At 35.5% G+C, this 15,338-nt stretch overlaps 1 protein-coding gene across 1 annotated transcript; it reads left to right on the top strand.

Moving 5' to 3' along the window:
- Positions 1-10,140: 10,140 nt before the first annotated feature.
- Positions 10,141-12,897, top strand: LOC143628123 (mitotic checkpoint protein BUB3.2-like). Its single transcript, XM_077097789.1, has 9 exons — positions 10,141-10,296; positions 10,987-11,117; positions 11,298-11,380; positions 11,454-11,720; positions 11,798-11,873; positions 11,959-12,039; positions 12,115-12,193; positions 12,276-12,376; positions 12,562-12,897. The coding sequence occupies exons 1-9, from the start codon at positions 10,192-10,194 to the stop codon at positions 12,647-12,649; spliced, it is 1,011 nt and encodes a 336-aa protein (XP_076953904.1). The 5' UTR covers positions 10,141-10,191; the 3' UTR covers positions 12,650-12,897.
- The last annotated feature ends 2,441 nt before the right edge of the window (positions 12,898-15,338 follow it).

Below are 15,338 nucleotides of genomic sequence, written 5' to 3'. Positions count from 1 at the left end.
CAGCTCTACAAATCAGAGTTAATTAAAACTTTCGCTGAATAATATAAAACATCAATCATTCGTTACATATATCCATAATTTGTCTTTCAAAACATAACATAAATCATAACATTCAAAACATCATGACAATCTTCGGATGCCAGCCTCTTCAATCCTGCCATGTGTCCATCTCAAATTAGCTGTCTCAATCTGTTAACCTGCGTGCATACTAAAAGTCAGCTACGCTGAGTGAGTTCTAGTTAATCACATAACTTACTTTACATACACATACACGTGCCCGTAGGTACGCATTACATACTTAACCTATCCATCAATCTTTCATACACATACATATCTAACCTTACGTTATAAAGAGCATTCGCCCTACATACCTCGGATATTATTAGGGTCCGGTACCCTCCATCCTCGGATATTATTAGGGTCCGGTGCCCTACATCCTCAGATATTATTAGGGTCCGGTGCCCTCCATCCTCGGATATTATTAGGGTCCGGTGCCCTCCATCCTCGGATATTATTAGGGTCCGGTACTCTTCATCCTCGAATATTATTAGGGTCCGGTACCCTTTCTTCCATACCTTTTTAACATACTTTTCTATATACATAATCGTAAGTTTCATACATACGTCATTCATTCTTCATCTTACAACATACATATAACATCAACCATTTCCTGGCAATACATGCAATTCCGAAGATCGTTCATGTATCGACAAGAAACCATTCACACATTTCACAAAATACATATATGGAATACACTTATCACTTAGGATAAGTGTATTAACTAATCACATTGAGTATGCACACAGCCCCGAAAACATAACAAGGAATGGGGCTAGAAACTCATCTGAAGTCGGCTACGTTCACCGTTAATAGTTATTCCTTTCCCCAGTTGGGCACGGCTAACTGTATAACAATTACTTGTATCAATTATCTATCACTAGCCATATCACGTTTTTATTCTAATTATAACCCTCAACGGACGGGGGTCCGGGGGGCAGCGCCCCTGGCAGCGGGGTCTAGGGGCGGCAGCCCCTAGCAGGGGGGCAGAGCCCCTGGCTGGGGTCGAGTTGCCAGGTCAGCTTGGAAAAATTTTATTTCCATTAACTGTCTTAACACATTTTCCATTAGAATTTTGAATCATTATTAAATTTGCTAACTTAAAAGTTCAAGGGCTTCTTTGTAATTAAACCATTCTTTTATAAGTCCAGGGACCATTCTGTAATTCTGTTAAACTTCCAGTTCGTTACTTAACCTTAACGAATTGACTTGTCATGACGAACTGGTTCTTTGTAACGAATTGAACCCTCTAACAAACTAGACCCTTAACGAATCCGTCCATAGCGAACCAGTCTATGCAACGAATTGGACCTTCCAATTCGTTATCTTTTAACTATAGCGAATCAAGGGTAGTTCGCTATCTTTCCTCCTTAACGAACTGAAGCTAGTTCGTTATATTCCCTTAGACGAATCAGCTAGCGATTACTTCTAATTCGTTAGTTACTCCTTAGCGAACTAGGGTTAGGTCAGGAATGTCAGAACATTCCCTGACACCCCTAACCTCGTATTAACTTTTCCGGCGCCGCCATTGCCGGAAAGCCGCCGGAAAACCGCGAACACGTCGGAAAAACGAGTGTTAGCTTGTTTTTCACCGTTTTTCGTCCCGTTCGATCCAGATCTGAGCTAGGGTGATCCCTAAGCTCATCATAGGTTCGGTTTATACCCGATTCCACCCATATCTCGTGACTTAAATGGTTTAACGGTGTTGGATCGTTGTTTCGTGATTATATCTAACGGGTTAAGCTCATACAGTATTAAACTATCATTACCTCGGGTCGGTGCTCGGTTTCCTTCTTGGTTTCGGCTAGATAAAAGGGAAGAACTAGAGAGAGATCTTAAGTGTGTGTTTTGGGTGATGTATGGAATATGTGTGAATGAGGATTAAATGGGTGATTAATGGTTTATATATTTAGGGATCATGGGCTCAATCCCATGGACTCTCCTTCTTTCTTTCATAACCCAAGTCCATAACCCATACCCATTTACCCAACACTAGCCCAAGTCATATTCTATTTACCTAAACTGATAACGACCCACTATTAAATAGACGAAATTTATATTATTCTTATAACCAAAAGTAGGATGTTACAGCTGATCTGCAAGAAATTAAAAAAAAAGTACTAAAGTTGCGTAATTGGTCAAACCTCAGGTATGAAAATGAAACTTAATTCAATAATGAATAAAATCCACACTATGTTATAACCCACTGGACAAAATGGTTTTGATCCATGACTCATGAATAGCTAGAATGAATGAGATGAGATATTAAGAATTAAGAGAAATGCAGACTTCGCGCCTAAGCTTCAGCATTTTCTTTTATTAGTATTGTAAGATTTTAAATCAGGCACATAATGAAAGATGAAAAAATCATAGTAGTCCATATCTTACGAGCCCACAAGAGGAAATAAAAACATTATCGTATAAAGATTTTTTAGGGGAGCCGCCCCTAGGCTACGATGGCGGTTGGATTTTGGAAGCATGAAGCAAATAAAAAGAATTGAAGCTAGCAAGAAGGTAGGTTGCTCAATAAGTCTCACGGCATAAAAGGGAATTATCCAAGCAGGTTACTAGGCTGGTGAATTAATTTAAGCTACCAGGCACACATCTCAATAATTTAAGCTCACAGGCTAGTAGCTCAATCATATTTATATCTTTTTTCGATGAACCGTAATATTTATTTTATTTTTGTTTCATCGATTATTATGATTGGTTAAACTGTTATACTGCATGGGTTTGGATGATACTTTTTAGACTCGTTTTATTTTTGGTCTTGGATTATTGATTGATTGGTTCATGATTTGGTAAAGTTTTTATTTTATTTGGTTATGATGCTTATGCGTATTTGGTATTAATTTATGATCAATTTTTGTTCCATATGCGTTTTTGTGAATGTCTTTCATGTATAGATGCATATTAGGTTGTTTACTGTGTGTTTATAACTAGTTTATGGTTTATTGTTAACGTATTCCATAGGAACGGTAATTGAGAGTTTAGAGATACCTTATATTCTGCCACTTGAGAGACCGGGAGGTAATTAAATGTCGCTTGTTTTGGTCTTTTGCAAGTTTAGGTAGTGATTGCACGGGAGTGAGTTACCCTAGATTCCATTATATTCTTACATATCCGAATTATAACGGAATTCAATAGAAATACCCCATTACGCCTTAGGGTGTTATGTGATTAGAGAAACCGAGAGGTAATTTAGTCTTTGGGTACATTAGCATAGTTAGGTAAGGGGAGACCAGGAAGTGATCCGAACCATTAAACCGTTGAGCATACATGATATTTAGGGTTCTTATGTATTGTTGGTGAGGGCGGGAGGTGATCTAGCATACTTTAGTTATTCCTTAAATTCATATTTTTAGAAAATGGTACCAATCATAAATCCAATTCCGAAAGTTTACGAGTTGACTAGTAGGATTCCTTACCTAGGTAGTTATTTCCCCTATTTATGTTCCAGTCCGATTTGTTCGTGTCTAGTTTTCGTGTATAGTTTTAGTGTAAGTATTATTTAGTTTATATTTAATAATTAAAAAAACACAAAAATCAATTACATCTATTTATATAAGTTATTAGTCAGAGTCTAGTTTAGGTGCTGCTAGTTTCCTTTGGGTATCACGGACTTTGTTAGGCTTTACTACTGTCGATAGGTATACTTGCCTGTCTAGTGGTCTAACATTAGAAGATTCTAGGTTTATAGATTTAAAACTAGAGTGTTTAGGTTAGGTTAGGTTTTTAATAGACCGTTTTGCACATCAGCTATCTCTTCTTTAAACTCTATACTAAGACCAAATCCAATTCAATGCATTTAGGTTGTATTTATGACATGGATAATGTGTCGGAGAAGAGAGAAAATATAAAGAGTAAGGGAAAATTCTTGGCTAAGAGCACCCACAACGGGGTGCAATGCCCAAGGTTTGGCTCAGCTGACAAGAGAGACGGATAAGGATGGGATCACATCTTTGTTGTGGGATCAAAGTTTGCATGGATGGTTTTGTTCTACGTACTAGGAGCAAACAAAGGGGCGATAGACCCATTTTCCACCCTCCGAGATGCATGCATACATACATATAGTATGTATCGTTTACTAATATTTTAATGGGTTTGTAGAAGTTTATTGTTATTGAAGAAAGTTGGGGGATTTTGATAAAAGTTTGGAATCTGATGCAACGTTAATGCGTCCGCTTGTGAATGTTTGTTGTTGTGGATACTCTAAGATCATGCATAGTCACTGTAACATCCCCAAAATTTCGATTCAAATTTGACAATTTATTAAAATTGAAGGATCAAAAATATCCTCAACATAATTAATAGGAAAATTAGATAAAGAAATAAAGTATCCCATAAGTAAATTCATCTCACATGGAAAAAAGGAATAAAGTGAAGCATTTCACATGTGTATAAATAAAAAAAAGAATTTCCTCCCACATGGAAAAATTATAAAACTTGGAGGCTCTTTATAAGAAAAGAGTTTCCATAATGATATTCTTATATGCCAAAATGCAATAGTGATCCTAACGGATGGTGCGAAGCACGCGACACGCACAAGCTCGGGCGATAGGCGCAATGTGGCGCTTTGATGGTGCGCTTCGCAGGCTCGCATCGCTGCAATCCGCTTGAGAGCCGCCTTAGTATTTTTGAAAACTTAGAGTTAGACCAAGACATGACAAGTTACCAAATATGAGGGACCAAAAGTGAAAATGTGAATTCAGGAACCCATCGCGATACACAATGAGTTGAAAACAAGGCTATCGCGATACACGATGGATCATTATGACTCAGTGACACGTGTCGCATCGGGGTGACACGTGGCAAACGTTATGTAAGGCCCCGTTACCGGGGCCCTACTTTGGACGTTGGATTTACTCATAAACACAGTTCTAAATATCAGAGTAATTAAAACTTTACGCGGAATATAAAACTTCAAACAAATTATATTACATAACCATCAAAATATTTTCTTAACAATCATTCAAATCGTTTAAACATAAACATAGGCTTTAAAATAACATAACATTTCCTTGAGATGCCAGTATCTTCAATTTCATGTCGTGTGTTCCCCTCAAGCAAGCTGCCTCATCCTACTCAACTGCGTGCATACTAAAAGTCAGCTACGCTGAGTGAGTTCTAGTTAATCATACAACATACAACACATTCATATTTACATACTTTCGTTCATACATTCATACTTTTATCATACACTTACTTACCTTCATACTATACGTTTCAAAGAGTATTACGCCATACTTTCCTCGAGTATTATTAGGGCCCGGCTCTCTCTTGCCTCTAATATTATTAGGGTTCGGTTCCCTCTTGTCTCGAGTATTATTAGGGCCTGGTTCCCTCTTGCCTCGAATATTATTAAGGTTCGGTTCCCTCTTGCCTCGAGTATTATTAAGGCCCGGTTCCCTTTTCGTTACCATACAACCATACATTACCTTACATTCATACATATATACATACATATCATACATACGTTATTCATGCATACTTTATCTCATATACTCATTCATACTTACTACATAATACCTTCCTTAACAATACGTGCAATACCTGAAGGTCGTTCACGTACTGTCAAGTATTAATTCATAATATAAACATAAATATCACATTCATCAATAAGGCATACACTTACCATTTAAGGTAAGTGTATTAACATTCAAATAGAGTATGCACACAGCCATAACAAGGAAATGGGGCTAGAAACTCACCTGGATCCTGTTTATTTCTCCGTTAATTGTTAATCCCTTGTTTAATTGAGCTCTGCGTATCCTATTTGTATTTCAGCCAAAAATGGATAAGTCTGGTCTAATCTAATGATCTTGTTTTAGAATACATTTTACTTAAGATATTTTACACCTAAACATTCATGTGTTCAAGTACTTTGTATTGTACTTTCTTTCTTTCTTTAGTATTCCTCTCTTTCTTTTCTTTATTCTCTTGTGATCATTACTAAGTCCTAAGTTAATCTTTCCTTATTTTTATTCGATTAGAATACAACCCTGTATACAATTAAGTGGGTTATTGTATTCGGGTTCTTGCATGTAATCGAACATATTGTAATCGAGTCTCAATTGTGATCGACCATATGCTTTGTAATCGAATATTTACATGTAATCGACCCATGTAGTAATCGGTCTTACATGGATGCACATTATATATATATATATGTATTCGAGTTTAAGTGTTGTGATCGAATGCTCCATTGTAATCGACTGGTATAATGAAATCGAGTTTACATGTAAGCGAGTGGACCATGTATACGAGTTCTCATTGTATGCAAATTCTTTGTATGTAATCGACCATACATTTGTAATCAAGTTAAGTTGAATGCCCTATTGTAATCGAATTAGAGTATTGTGATCGATTTGTCCCGTGTAAGCGACTTAGACCATGTAATCGACTAATATCATTGTAATCGAGTCATGAAGTGATCGACCCCAATTGTAATCGAGTCCTGAAAGTAATTGACTAGCTGTGGGTTGTAATCGAACACAAATTGTAATCGACTACAATGTGATCGACTTTGGTAGTTGTAAGCGAGTATCCATAATGTAATCGACTTTAGGTGTGTGTGGTGTGGGGGGGGGGGGGGTGTTGGGCAAAAATATCACCCATAACTTTTCAACTTTGTATGGTCTAGGGCATGCATTTGGTATGTTATGAGGGGAATGAGAGAGAACATGATCAAAGATAATGAATGAAGAAAAGATAATTGCTTAGTGAAAACATTTTGCGTGGTTAAAATTAGGCACGCCCAAACATTTTGCGTTATGTGGCGCTTAGTCAGCTTTTGGGTGTTTTGCAAAAAGCGGGTGTAGTGTGAAAATGCCCCCCCCCCCCCCAAACAACAAAAATGTCTCTCTCCTCCCTCTCTCAAGCTCTCTCTGATCACCAGTTTTATGTACATAACTTTGCAACCCAAAATGCCATTCAAAACGCGCGGTTTGTTCTCTGGCGTTTTGGCCTCAAAACTCCCTGAAACGCCATCGACTACGGATGATATAAGAAAATGAAAACAAGCATATTCTAAAACAAAACAATATTTGTATTTAGAAAACTGATTAAACAATTAGTAAAACTTTAGATATAATTAAAGTGATATATAGAGTACAAAGAAAAATATAAGAATGAAACATAAAAAAAGTTATCTTACACCTCTTATCCTTTAGTAGTAACGATAAATTAGTCATATATATAAACAGGTAATGGTTATTTTTATTCATATATTTAACTAAAAAAATATATTTATTCACAGATTTTATTTATTTTTAAACATTTTTAACATCTAGTTTTTCATACTATCTCTATCATGTTAAACGCTATTTATTTTCTATTATATTTTTTCTTTCTTCAGCTCACCAAATAATATATAGAATGAAAATAAAGAGTGATTAAAAATCCGGATATATAAATCACTATTTAATAACCATATATTAGAGTATTGGATGAAATGCAAAATTTGATTAAAACGTTAATTTTTTTTCTAAATATTAATAGAAACAAGGCAATCTAAATGAATTATGCAATTTTTTAAAATATCAAACGTATTATTTATTCTATAAATAGAAAAAAACTAATTATATATTTAAAATGAAATACAAAAACCGTTCAAAAAAAGTTGATTTTTTTAAACTTTAGTTTTTAGTAGAGATTACATTGTGACCACATTTCTTAGACTATGTGTAGTGAAATGACTATAAAATAAGGAAGATTGTTAACACGTGGTCAAGGGAGCGACACGTAGCTTATGGGGGCAATGTTGTAGCCCACAAATCACCCCACCCCAATACCTGATTGCCACATCAGCATGTCCAATACTTGATATGTAGCTTATGGGGGTGGGGTGTTCTCGTCGTTTGTCGCCCACCACACTTGACCTTGATATAAAATTAATTTATTTTAAAAAATTGTTAAAAAGTATTATAGCATAACACCTTTACCCAAATTATATGAGAGGGTCCTTTATTTTTTAGAGTGTGATTGTGAGTTGAGAAAATAGATAAAATGTTAGTAAATTTGGATATAAACATTGTTCATCATTTATAATTTTTTAGTATTTGTTGAAAGTAGCTGTGAATGAAAGAATGAAAACATGTAATAATAAATATATAAAAAACATTATTTATTTAAAAAGAGAAAAAAGGTATAATTTTTTGTACTATATATAATATAGGAGGTGAGGGATCTCTTTAATTTTAGGTATATTGGTTTTTATTAATTTTAACTATTGCCTTTTGGTCGTTGTCGGTCCCAACTAACGAATTGGCTGTTGACGGTCTCAACTTTTAGCGTATTTGTTCCCACCAGTTCGCGACTAACAGAATCATAACACCGTTAGTTGCAGGTCGTTGGAAAACGTTTTTGGCCGGAAAACTCACATTTTTTCCCGAAAAAACTCAACATTTTTGTCCCAAACATCTTTTTAATTTCATATCGGACAGCTATAAACCTTTTTATAGTAAAAGCCTCAATTTTTATTGAGGTCGCCCGAACCCTAGAACTATCGTCGGGAATGGTTTGTGGTGCTCAAGTGGTGGTGGTGGTGGTTGGTTGGTGGTGAGTCAATTGGTGGTGGTGGCAATGTTCGGGTGGTGTTTTCTGGAAAAAAACTGAAACATTTCTGACCGAAAACTTTTTTCCGGCGACCTGCAACTAGCGGTGTTCGGATTCTGTTAGTCGCGGACCATTAGGAACAAATACGTTAAAAGTTGGGAACGTCAACAGCCAATTTTTAGTTGGGACCGACATCGACCAAAAGGAGATAGTTGAGACTAATAAAAACCAATATACCTAAATTTTAAGAGGTAGCACTCTTATTATAGTACATATACAATGCATATATTTTTAAGAATGTAGGGTTAAAATAGTCTTGGCTTATTCCAAAATAATATACAATAATGATCCTTCAACTTCAATCAAGTTTGTTAATATATTAAATAGTTAAACATTCCCCCTAATTATAAATCACCTACCCCACGACTTTTTAATGGGTGTAACCTTTTCATACGTTAATATTTTTTCTAAAAATGTACACCATAAAAACGAGCATTTTGTTCTCTTAAATTTGAGTATAACATTGTTATAGTTTATTACTTTTAAAAAAACTAACATGTTACGTGATCAGTTATTACTGACAACGGGTCGGGTATGTTCGACTAATGGTGTTGGAACGGGTTAGCGTTGGAACATGTTAATACAAAAAGGGTTAATTTAGTTCATGTCGGGATGAGTTTAGATCGAAAAGGTTCATGTCAAAATGGGCTTCGGGTTAAAATGTTTTCGAATCGGAACAGACTGGGTTTTGAAATTACTGTACATTTCATCTTTGCTTCTTGCTTGTCGCCACCAGTTACGCGTGTTCAAGCATCAGTTACGTGGATAATTTTTATACATACAGGGTTGCTCGCGTATATGCATTATGTGGCGCGCTTAATGGCATTGGTTACACGTTCGAAGCCACGTTAAATGCATATCACCTTCGGGTTACGCATATACTGTTGCTAGATTACAAACATGCTAACACTGGTTGATTTTTCGCATACAACGTTGCATCGCGCGAGCAACTGAATGGTTTAATATAATACATAGGAATAGGATGTATGGAAGTATAAGAGCATTCTCATCCCATTCTTTATTTTTCTATCATTATATCTATAATTACACTAAAAAACACTACATTTCTCTCTCCTGTTATATTAAATAATATTTTTTTATACCTTTATTATTATAATTTTCTCTCTCCTCTACTCACAACCAATCTAACAAATATTAAAAAATAAATAGGGGCAATCAATGTTCCCCAAATTTACAAAAAATCACTACATCTTTCTCTCCACCTTATAATTTACGCTCACAACCATTCAGAACTTCACCCTATAATTTAAATACTCTCCTCACATAAACTTAAAGGAAGAAACGTGAATGCTCTAAGAAAGTTGCAATGTAACTCAAAATCGAAAGAGCCCAAAACAGCCCTAATGAGACCCAAAAAACAAATATTCCCAAAATTTGAATTTAAAGTTTAAACCCACCCACGAATCCCCAATAATAGTTTGAAAATCAAAATAATAAATTTGAAATCCCCCCAAAGGCAAAACATCTGAACCCTAATTAATTAATTAATTAATTGGAATGGCGTCCACCGGCAGGGAAGTGTCTCATCCTCCGTCCGACGGCATCTCCAACCTCCGCTTCTCCAATCACTCCGACTATCTACTCGTTTCCTCATGGGACAAAGTAACTCTTCACTCCTACCTCATTTTTACTTGACTTATTAGTTATCATCATTTTTTAAAGCTCTGATTTATTATTATTATATAACTTTAATTATTTGTATATGTTTTTGAGAAAAACCTTAACGAGCTTCTGTGCAATGTCTTAAAACGATCCAATTCTCGGTTGTGCAGTGTGAAATTAATGCATACAAGTCTAAAACTTTTAAAAAAATACACTAGGCTCCATAAACAGTCTTCTCACACAAGTCTCAAATACTAAACAAGCTTCTTTGAGGCTTGGATAGTTTTGAGCTTCGATTGATCCGATCTTGAGTACTTATTCCAATACACGTTTATACATTTTGAGAAAAATTCTAACCAAGCTAAGCTCGGCTCAAGCTCGTGTGCTGTACAATCAACTAGCCAAAGCTCGGTTTTCCTTTGTGAAATTAATACATAGAAAGCCAAAAGAATTGCAAATTATAAATACACTAGGGTTGATAAGGCTTGACGAAATGGCGAGCCTAAATGATCTTCCCACGAGACTGGGGTCGATAACTAAACGAGCTTTATCTGAGGTTCGGCTTTGATAAGGCACGGCTTGTTTCGAGTTTTTATCAATCTGATCTCGAGTAGCTCACGAGCAGCTAGATTTGTGCATCCTTAGTGAGATTAATAGTTTAATATACATCATGTGGAATTTTGTTTACAGATTGTTCGATTGTATGACGCAAGTGAAAATGTGTTGAGAGGTGAATTCACACATGGAGGCGCTGTTCTTGATTGTTGCTTTCATGATGATAATTCTGGATTCAGTGCTAGCGCTGATAATACCGTCAGGAGGTGAGTTTGATTGTTTCATTTCAAATTGTGGTCTACCAGTTTAAATTTAGTGCCTAAAAAACCATACTTGGTTGCAATTAAGCAACATCATAAACTTTGTTGCTGTTGCTACTTATTTTGTCAAAACATATTGAATATAGAAACATACTGATTTATATTTGTCCTGCACACATATCACAGGCTTGTTTTCAACCAGGAGAGAGACTATATTCTTGGTCGCCACGATGCGCCTGTTAGATGCATTGAATACTCTTATGCTACAGGTACAAAGCTTACATATACATAAGGTTAATTAGTTATATGAACATTTATATATGTTATGTGAACATTTTGTAGGGCAAGTGATAAGTGGCAGTTGGGACAAAACTCTAAAATGTTGGGATCCAAGAGGTGCAAGTTCACAGGAGCGGACTCTAGTAGGAAGTTACACTCAACCAGAACGCGTGTATTCTCTGTCTCTTGTTGGGAATCGTGTGGTGGTTGCAACTGCTGGCCGACACGTTAATGTTTATGATTTGAGGAACATGTCTCATCCCGAACAACAAAGAGAATCTTCCTTAAAGTACCAAACCAGATGTGTTCAATGTTATCCCAATGGAACCGGTATGTTTGTAGACTCGTTTCATGTGTTATTATTGACATTGTTATTAATTTATTTAACTAAAGATGTTAACTTGCAGGATATGCTATTAGTTCTGTGGAGGGTCGTGTTGCAATGGAGTTTTTCGATCTTTCTGAGGCTGGTCAATCCAAAAAGTATGCAGTTTTAAAAATTATATGGCTATGTGTTTCATTATTAAATATACTTTTCTAATTGTTGCTGCGTTTATGCTATCTTTAGATATGCATTCAAGTGTCACAGAAAGTCAGAAGCTGGAAGAGACATTGTTTACCCTGTAAACACCATTGCGTTTCACCCTGTGTAAGTTTGTTTTGTTTTTACATATGTTTTTATGAAAAAGAACTTCGCTTTGTAATATTATTCAACTACTTGCAGTTATGGGACATTTGCAACTGGCGGGTGTGACGGTTTTGTCAATGTTTGGGATGGAAACAACAAAAAGAGACTATATCAGGTATATTTTAACACTCCACAAATATTTATTGGTTAGATTATTATTTTCAAGATTCTTATTTTGTTTTTGTTTATTTTTTCAGTACTCAAAGTACCCAACAAGCGTTGCTGCTTTATCATTTAGCCGAGATGGTCGACTGTTGGCTGTTGCATCGAGTTATACTTATGAAGAGGGAGACAAACCGTAACTCTCTTTTTTTAAAGTTTTACTTTATTAAACTCATTTTATGATTTTAACACATTTACTTATGAATTTGGTAGCCTTTTGTTAAAAGAAAAAAGGGTCAGCTGGAAAACATGATAAATGTGTTTTGGGTCAACACTCGTTTTTATATGTTCTTTTGTGTAACTTTTTCACTTATCTTGCAGTCATGAGCCGGATGCTATCTTTGTTCGTAGTGTGAATGAAGTTGAAGTGAAGCCAAAACCTAAAGTTTACCTGAATCCCGCGTCATAATTGGAAACTCTTTTATGATTTGAATATAACCTGTCATCGTGTTTAGTAAAACATCTTTGCAGACTGATGTCAGGTGTCATTCAAGTCTTGGATGTTATGATACTTGTGCAATTGGTACTAGTGTAAGATGTCTAAAAACTCAATGGGTTTGTTTTTTGTGATGTTTTTTAATATGTTTATATCTATTAGATTGAATTGGCATCATCAAAAGATTGTGGACTCTGGTTTAATACTTAAGCAGATTTATGTTTGATGCATCTATACGCTCTGCTTGAGGTGCGCGCATATTATGTATATATGTGTAAACCCTCGGGTGGACAAAAGTGAAATTGCACTAATTTTGACGTTATTTTACTAATCTCGTGAAAATAACGTTAAAAGCGGCGGAAGGTTAATCAGGCATCATGTGGTGGCGTTGATAGCCGAAAGACGAGGGTACATGTACCAATCAGCCGGTATCCCGATGATTGAGTGCTATGTGCTTTATGTACAAGGCTTGATGCAAAACTACTATCGAGCCGGGGGTCTCACCGGAAGCAGCCTCTCTATCCCTATGGGGTAGAGGTAAGGCTGTCTACATCTTACCCTCCTCAGACCCTAACATAGCTTTGCTATTGGTGGGATATACTGAGTACGATGATGATGATGTTTGATGCATCTATTTGGTCAAATGTTGAGATTGAATTTGGCTTTGATGTTACTATTTCAATATTACGTAACTTATGTCATAGGTAAGTGTTTCTCTTTTGCGGGGTATCATATTTTTTTAAGGGAGAATTCCCAAAATATTCTTTTAAGTTTTAAATGAGAGATTCCACTTTTATCTTCAAAAACTCGTAATTCCAGTCGTCTCCTCAAAACGTGTCGGTGTTGACTGATGACTTGTTTATTGTATGGGACGACTTGTTTATTATACCCGATGACTGATGGCATTTTGTCTATGTGCATAATCCTCATGTCACCAAAATGGAACAAAACCTCAAAAACAAGTTGGTGTCTGGACTTTAGTAGGCGTCCCTGACCACTTTTATGTTTTGAAATTTAAATACTAAGGGCATGTTTGGCTAAGCTTATGGAGAGCTCCTTATAACTTATGGAGGGGTAAAAAGACAAAAATGCCCCTCCATAAGTCACTATAATTTACAAATTTGTAAATTATAGTGACTTATGGAGGGGCATTTTTGTCTTTTTACCCCTCCATAAGTTATAAAGAGCTCTCCATAAACTTAGCCAAACATGCCCTAAATGTTATATCATTATAATTAATTTTACTTAAAAATCGGTTTTCACTTTATAACTTTAAGAAATTAGAATATTAAGTTTTATAGAATTCCAAATATAGTGTTGATATGTGCTTATTTGGATCTAGAAGCTTGGGACAATTTGGATTTTTTTTTTTGGGAGGGGGACGTTTGTGGATATTTGATGTTAGTTGGGCTGTCGTCGACTTTCTCTTGTATTTCTCATTTGTTGGACCAATGTATGGCTTGTTGGCCTTGGTTACTTGAAGTGGCGATGGGGAACCCTTTAAAATCAGATCGCTTCAAATGGTTGAATTTAAATTTCATGCCAGAATATCTTGGGTTGAGCTCACACTTAGTTTCTTGTGTAAGGTTTTCCATTTAAATATAAATAAATAAATGCTCGTGTTAAGTTTGATTTTAAAGAGTGTGTTTGCTGAAGTAGTTATCTAGCGTGTTTATGAACATAAGAACTATATTAAATAAAGACGAGTCAGGATTGACGCCTTTACAAATATCTGATATAGTGAAACTTTATGTATTTTGCCTTGTATAAGTTACATAACTTATGTTCGTATTGTTTTAAGGATTTGTATGATAGCTTTGCAGTTTGCACTATGGCTTGCAAGAAACTGTAGGTTTTGTATTAATAAAGTTGAAAATTGCTACTTCACTTAACTGGGATTCACAAAAGTTTATTTTATTCAGAAAGCTAGAGAGTGTTATACTAACCAAGAATATGTTCTTAGCTAAATAAGTTAAGTTTATAAAATACTGTTTTAAACAGTTTCAGAGCAACCTAAGTTTGGGTCAAAACAAAATGTTTTAAAAGGTTTAAATTTGGTTCGGAGGAGGTGAGGCAGGTGGTGGTGGTAGCAGCAAACAACGGTTATGGTCGTTAACAACTATTATAAGATTAACAACTTTCAACCCACAAGAATAATTTGAGTGTATTCACCAGTATTTGTATTAGTAAAGTTGAGAATTGTACCATTTGCAGCCCTATACAAGACTAATAACTTATAGTCATCAAATACCATAAGGCTACATGACTTGAACCAAATGAACCCTGCAAAGCTCAATCTCAGTCCAACCACTCACAATCTGGAGTGATAGGTCTGAGCTCGGGCTCGCCATAGGCCTGGGTACCCCATCCGTATAATAAAAGAGGGAATCTCCTGCTCAAGAAACAAACAAAATAAATTATCCTACTATACTATTAAAACAAATGAGATTGGCTCCACATGACCCTTCTCTATTGGTCAATTCCCTTTGTTTCCAAATATATCTTATACTTCTCTAATTTTCTTAACAATTAAATAAATCAAAAAGAAATTAAATTACTAATAATTAATGTAAGCATTTAACTTTAAGTTTCAAAACCAACTTTTCAATATTCAATTGTTTCAACTTCAATACCCGGTTTCCTTCATATTCAATTCCTTTTA

This window comes from Bidens hawaiensis, unplaced genomic scaffold (assembly GCF_021521415.1).
Source record: "Bidens hawaiensis isolate Kalapana, Puna unplaced genomic scaffold, B.hawaiensis_p1.1 tig00004817_1, whole genome shotgun sequence".
In the NCBI taxonomy this organism is placed as follows: Eukaryota; Viridiplantae; Streptophyta; class Magnoliopsida; order Asterales; family Asteraceae; genus Bidens; species Bidens hawaiensis.
Note: the sequence above shows the minus strand (reverse complement) of the source record. Positions and strands in the feature narration are given on the sequence as shown.

Bases quoted from the DNA above. Each gene is read 5' to 3' on its own strand.
- LOC143628123 (XM_077097789.1), top strand. From the start codon at position 10,192: ATGGCGTCCACCGGCAGGGAAGTGTCTCATCCTCCGTCCGACGGCATC. The intron at 11,118-11,297 runs GTGAGTTTGATT...CACATATCACAG, and splicing joins GCTGATAATACCGTCAGGAG to GCTTGTTTTCAACCAGGAGA. The intron at 11,721-11,797 runs GTATGTTTGTAG...GTTAACTTGCAG, and splicing joins ATGTTATCCCAATGGAACCG to GATATGCTATTAGTTCTGTG.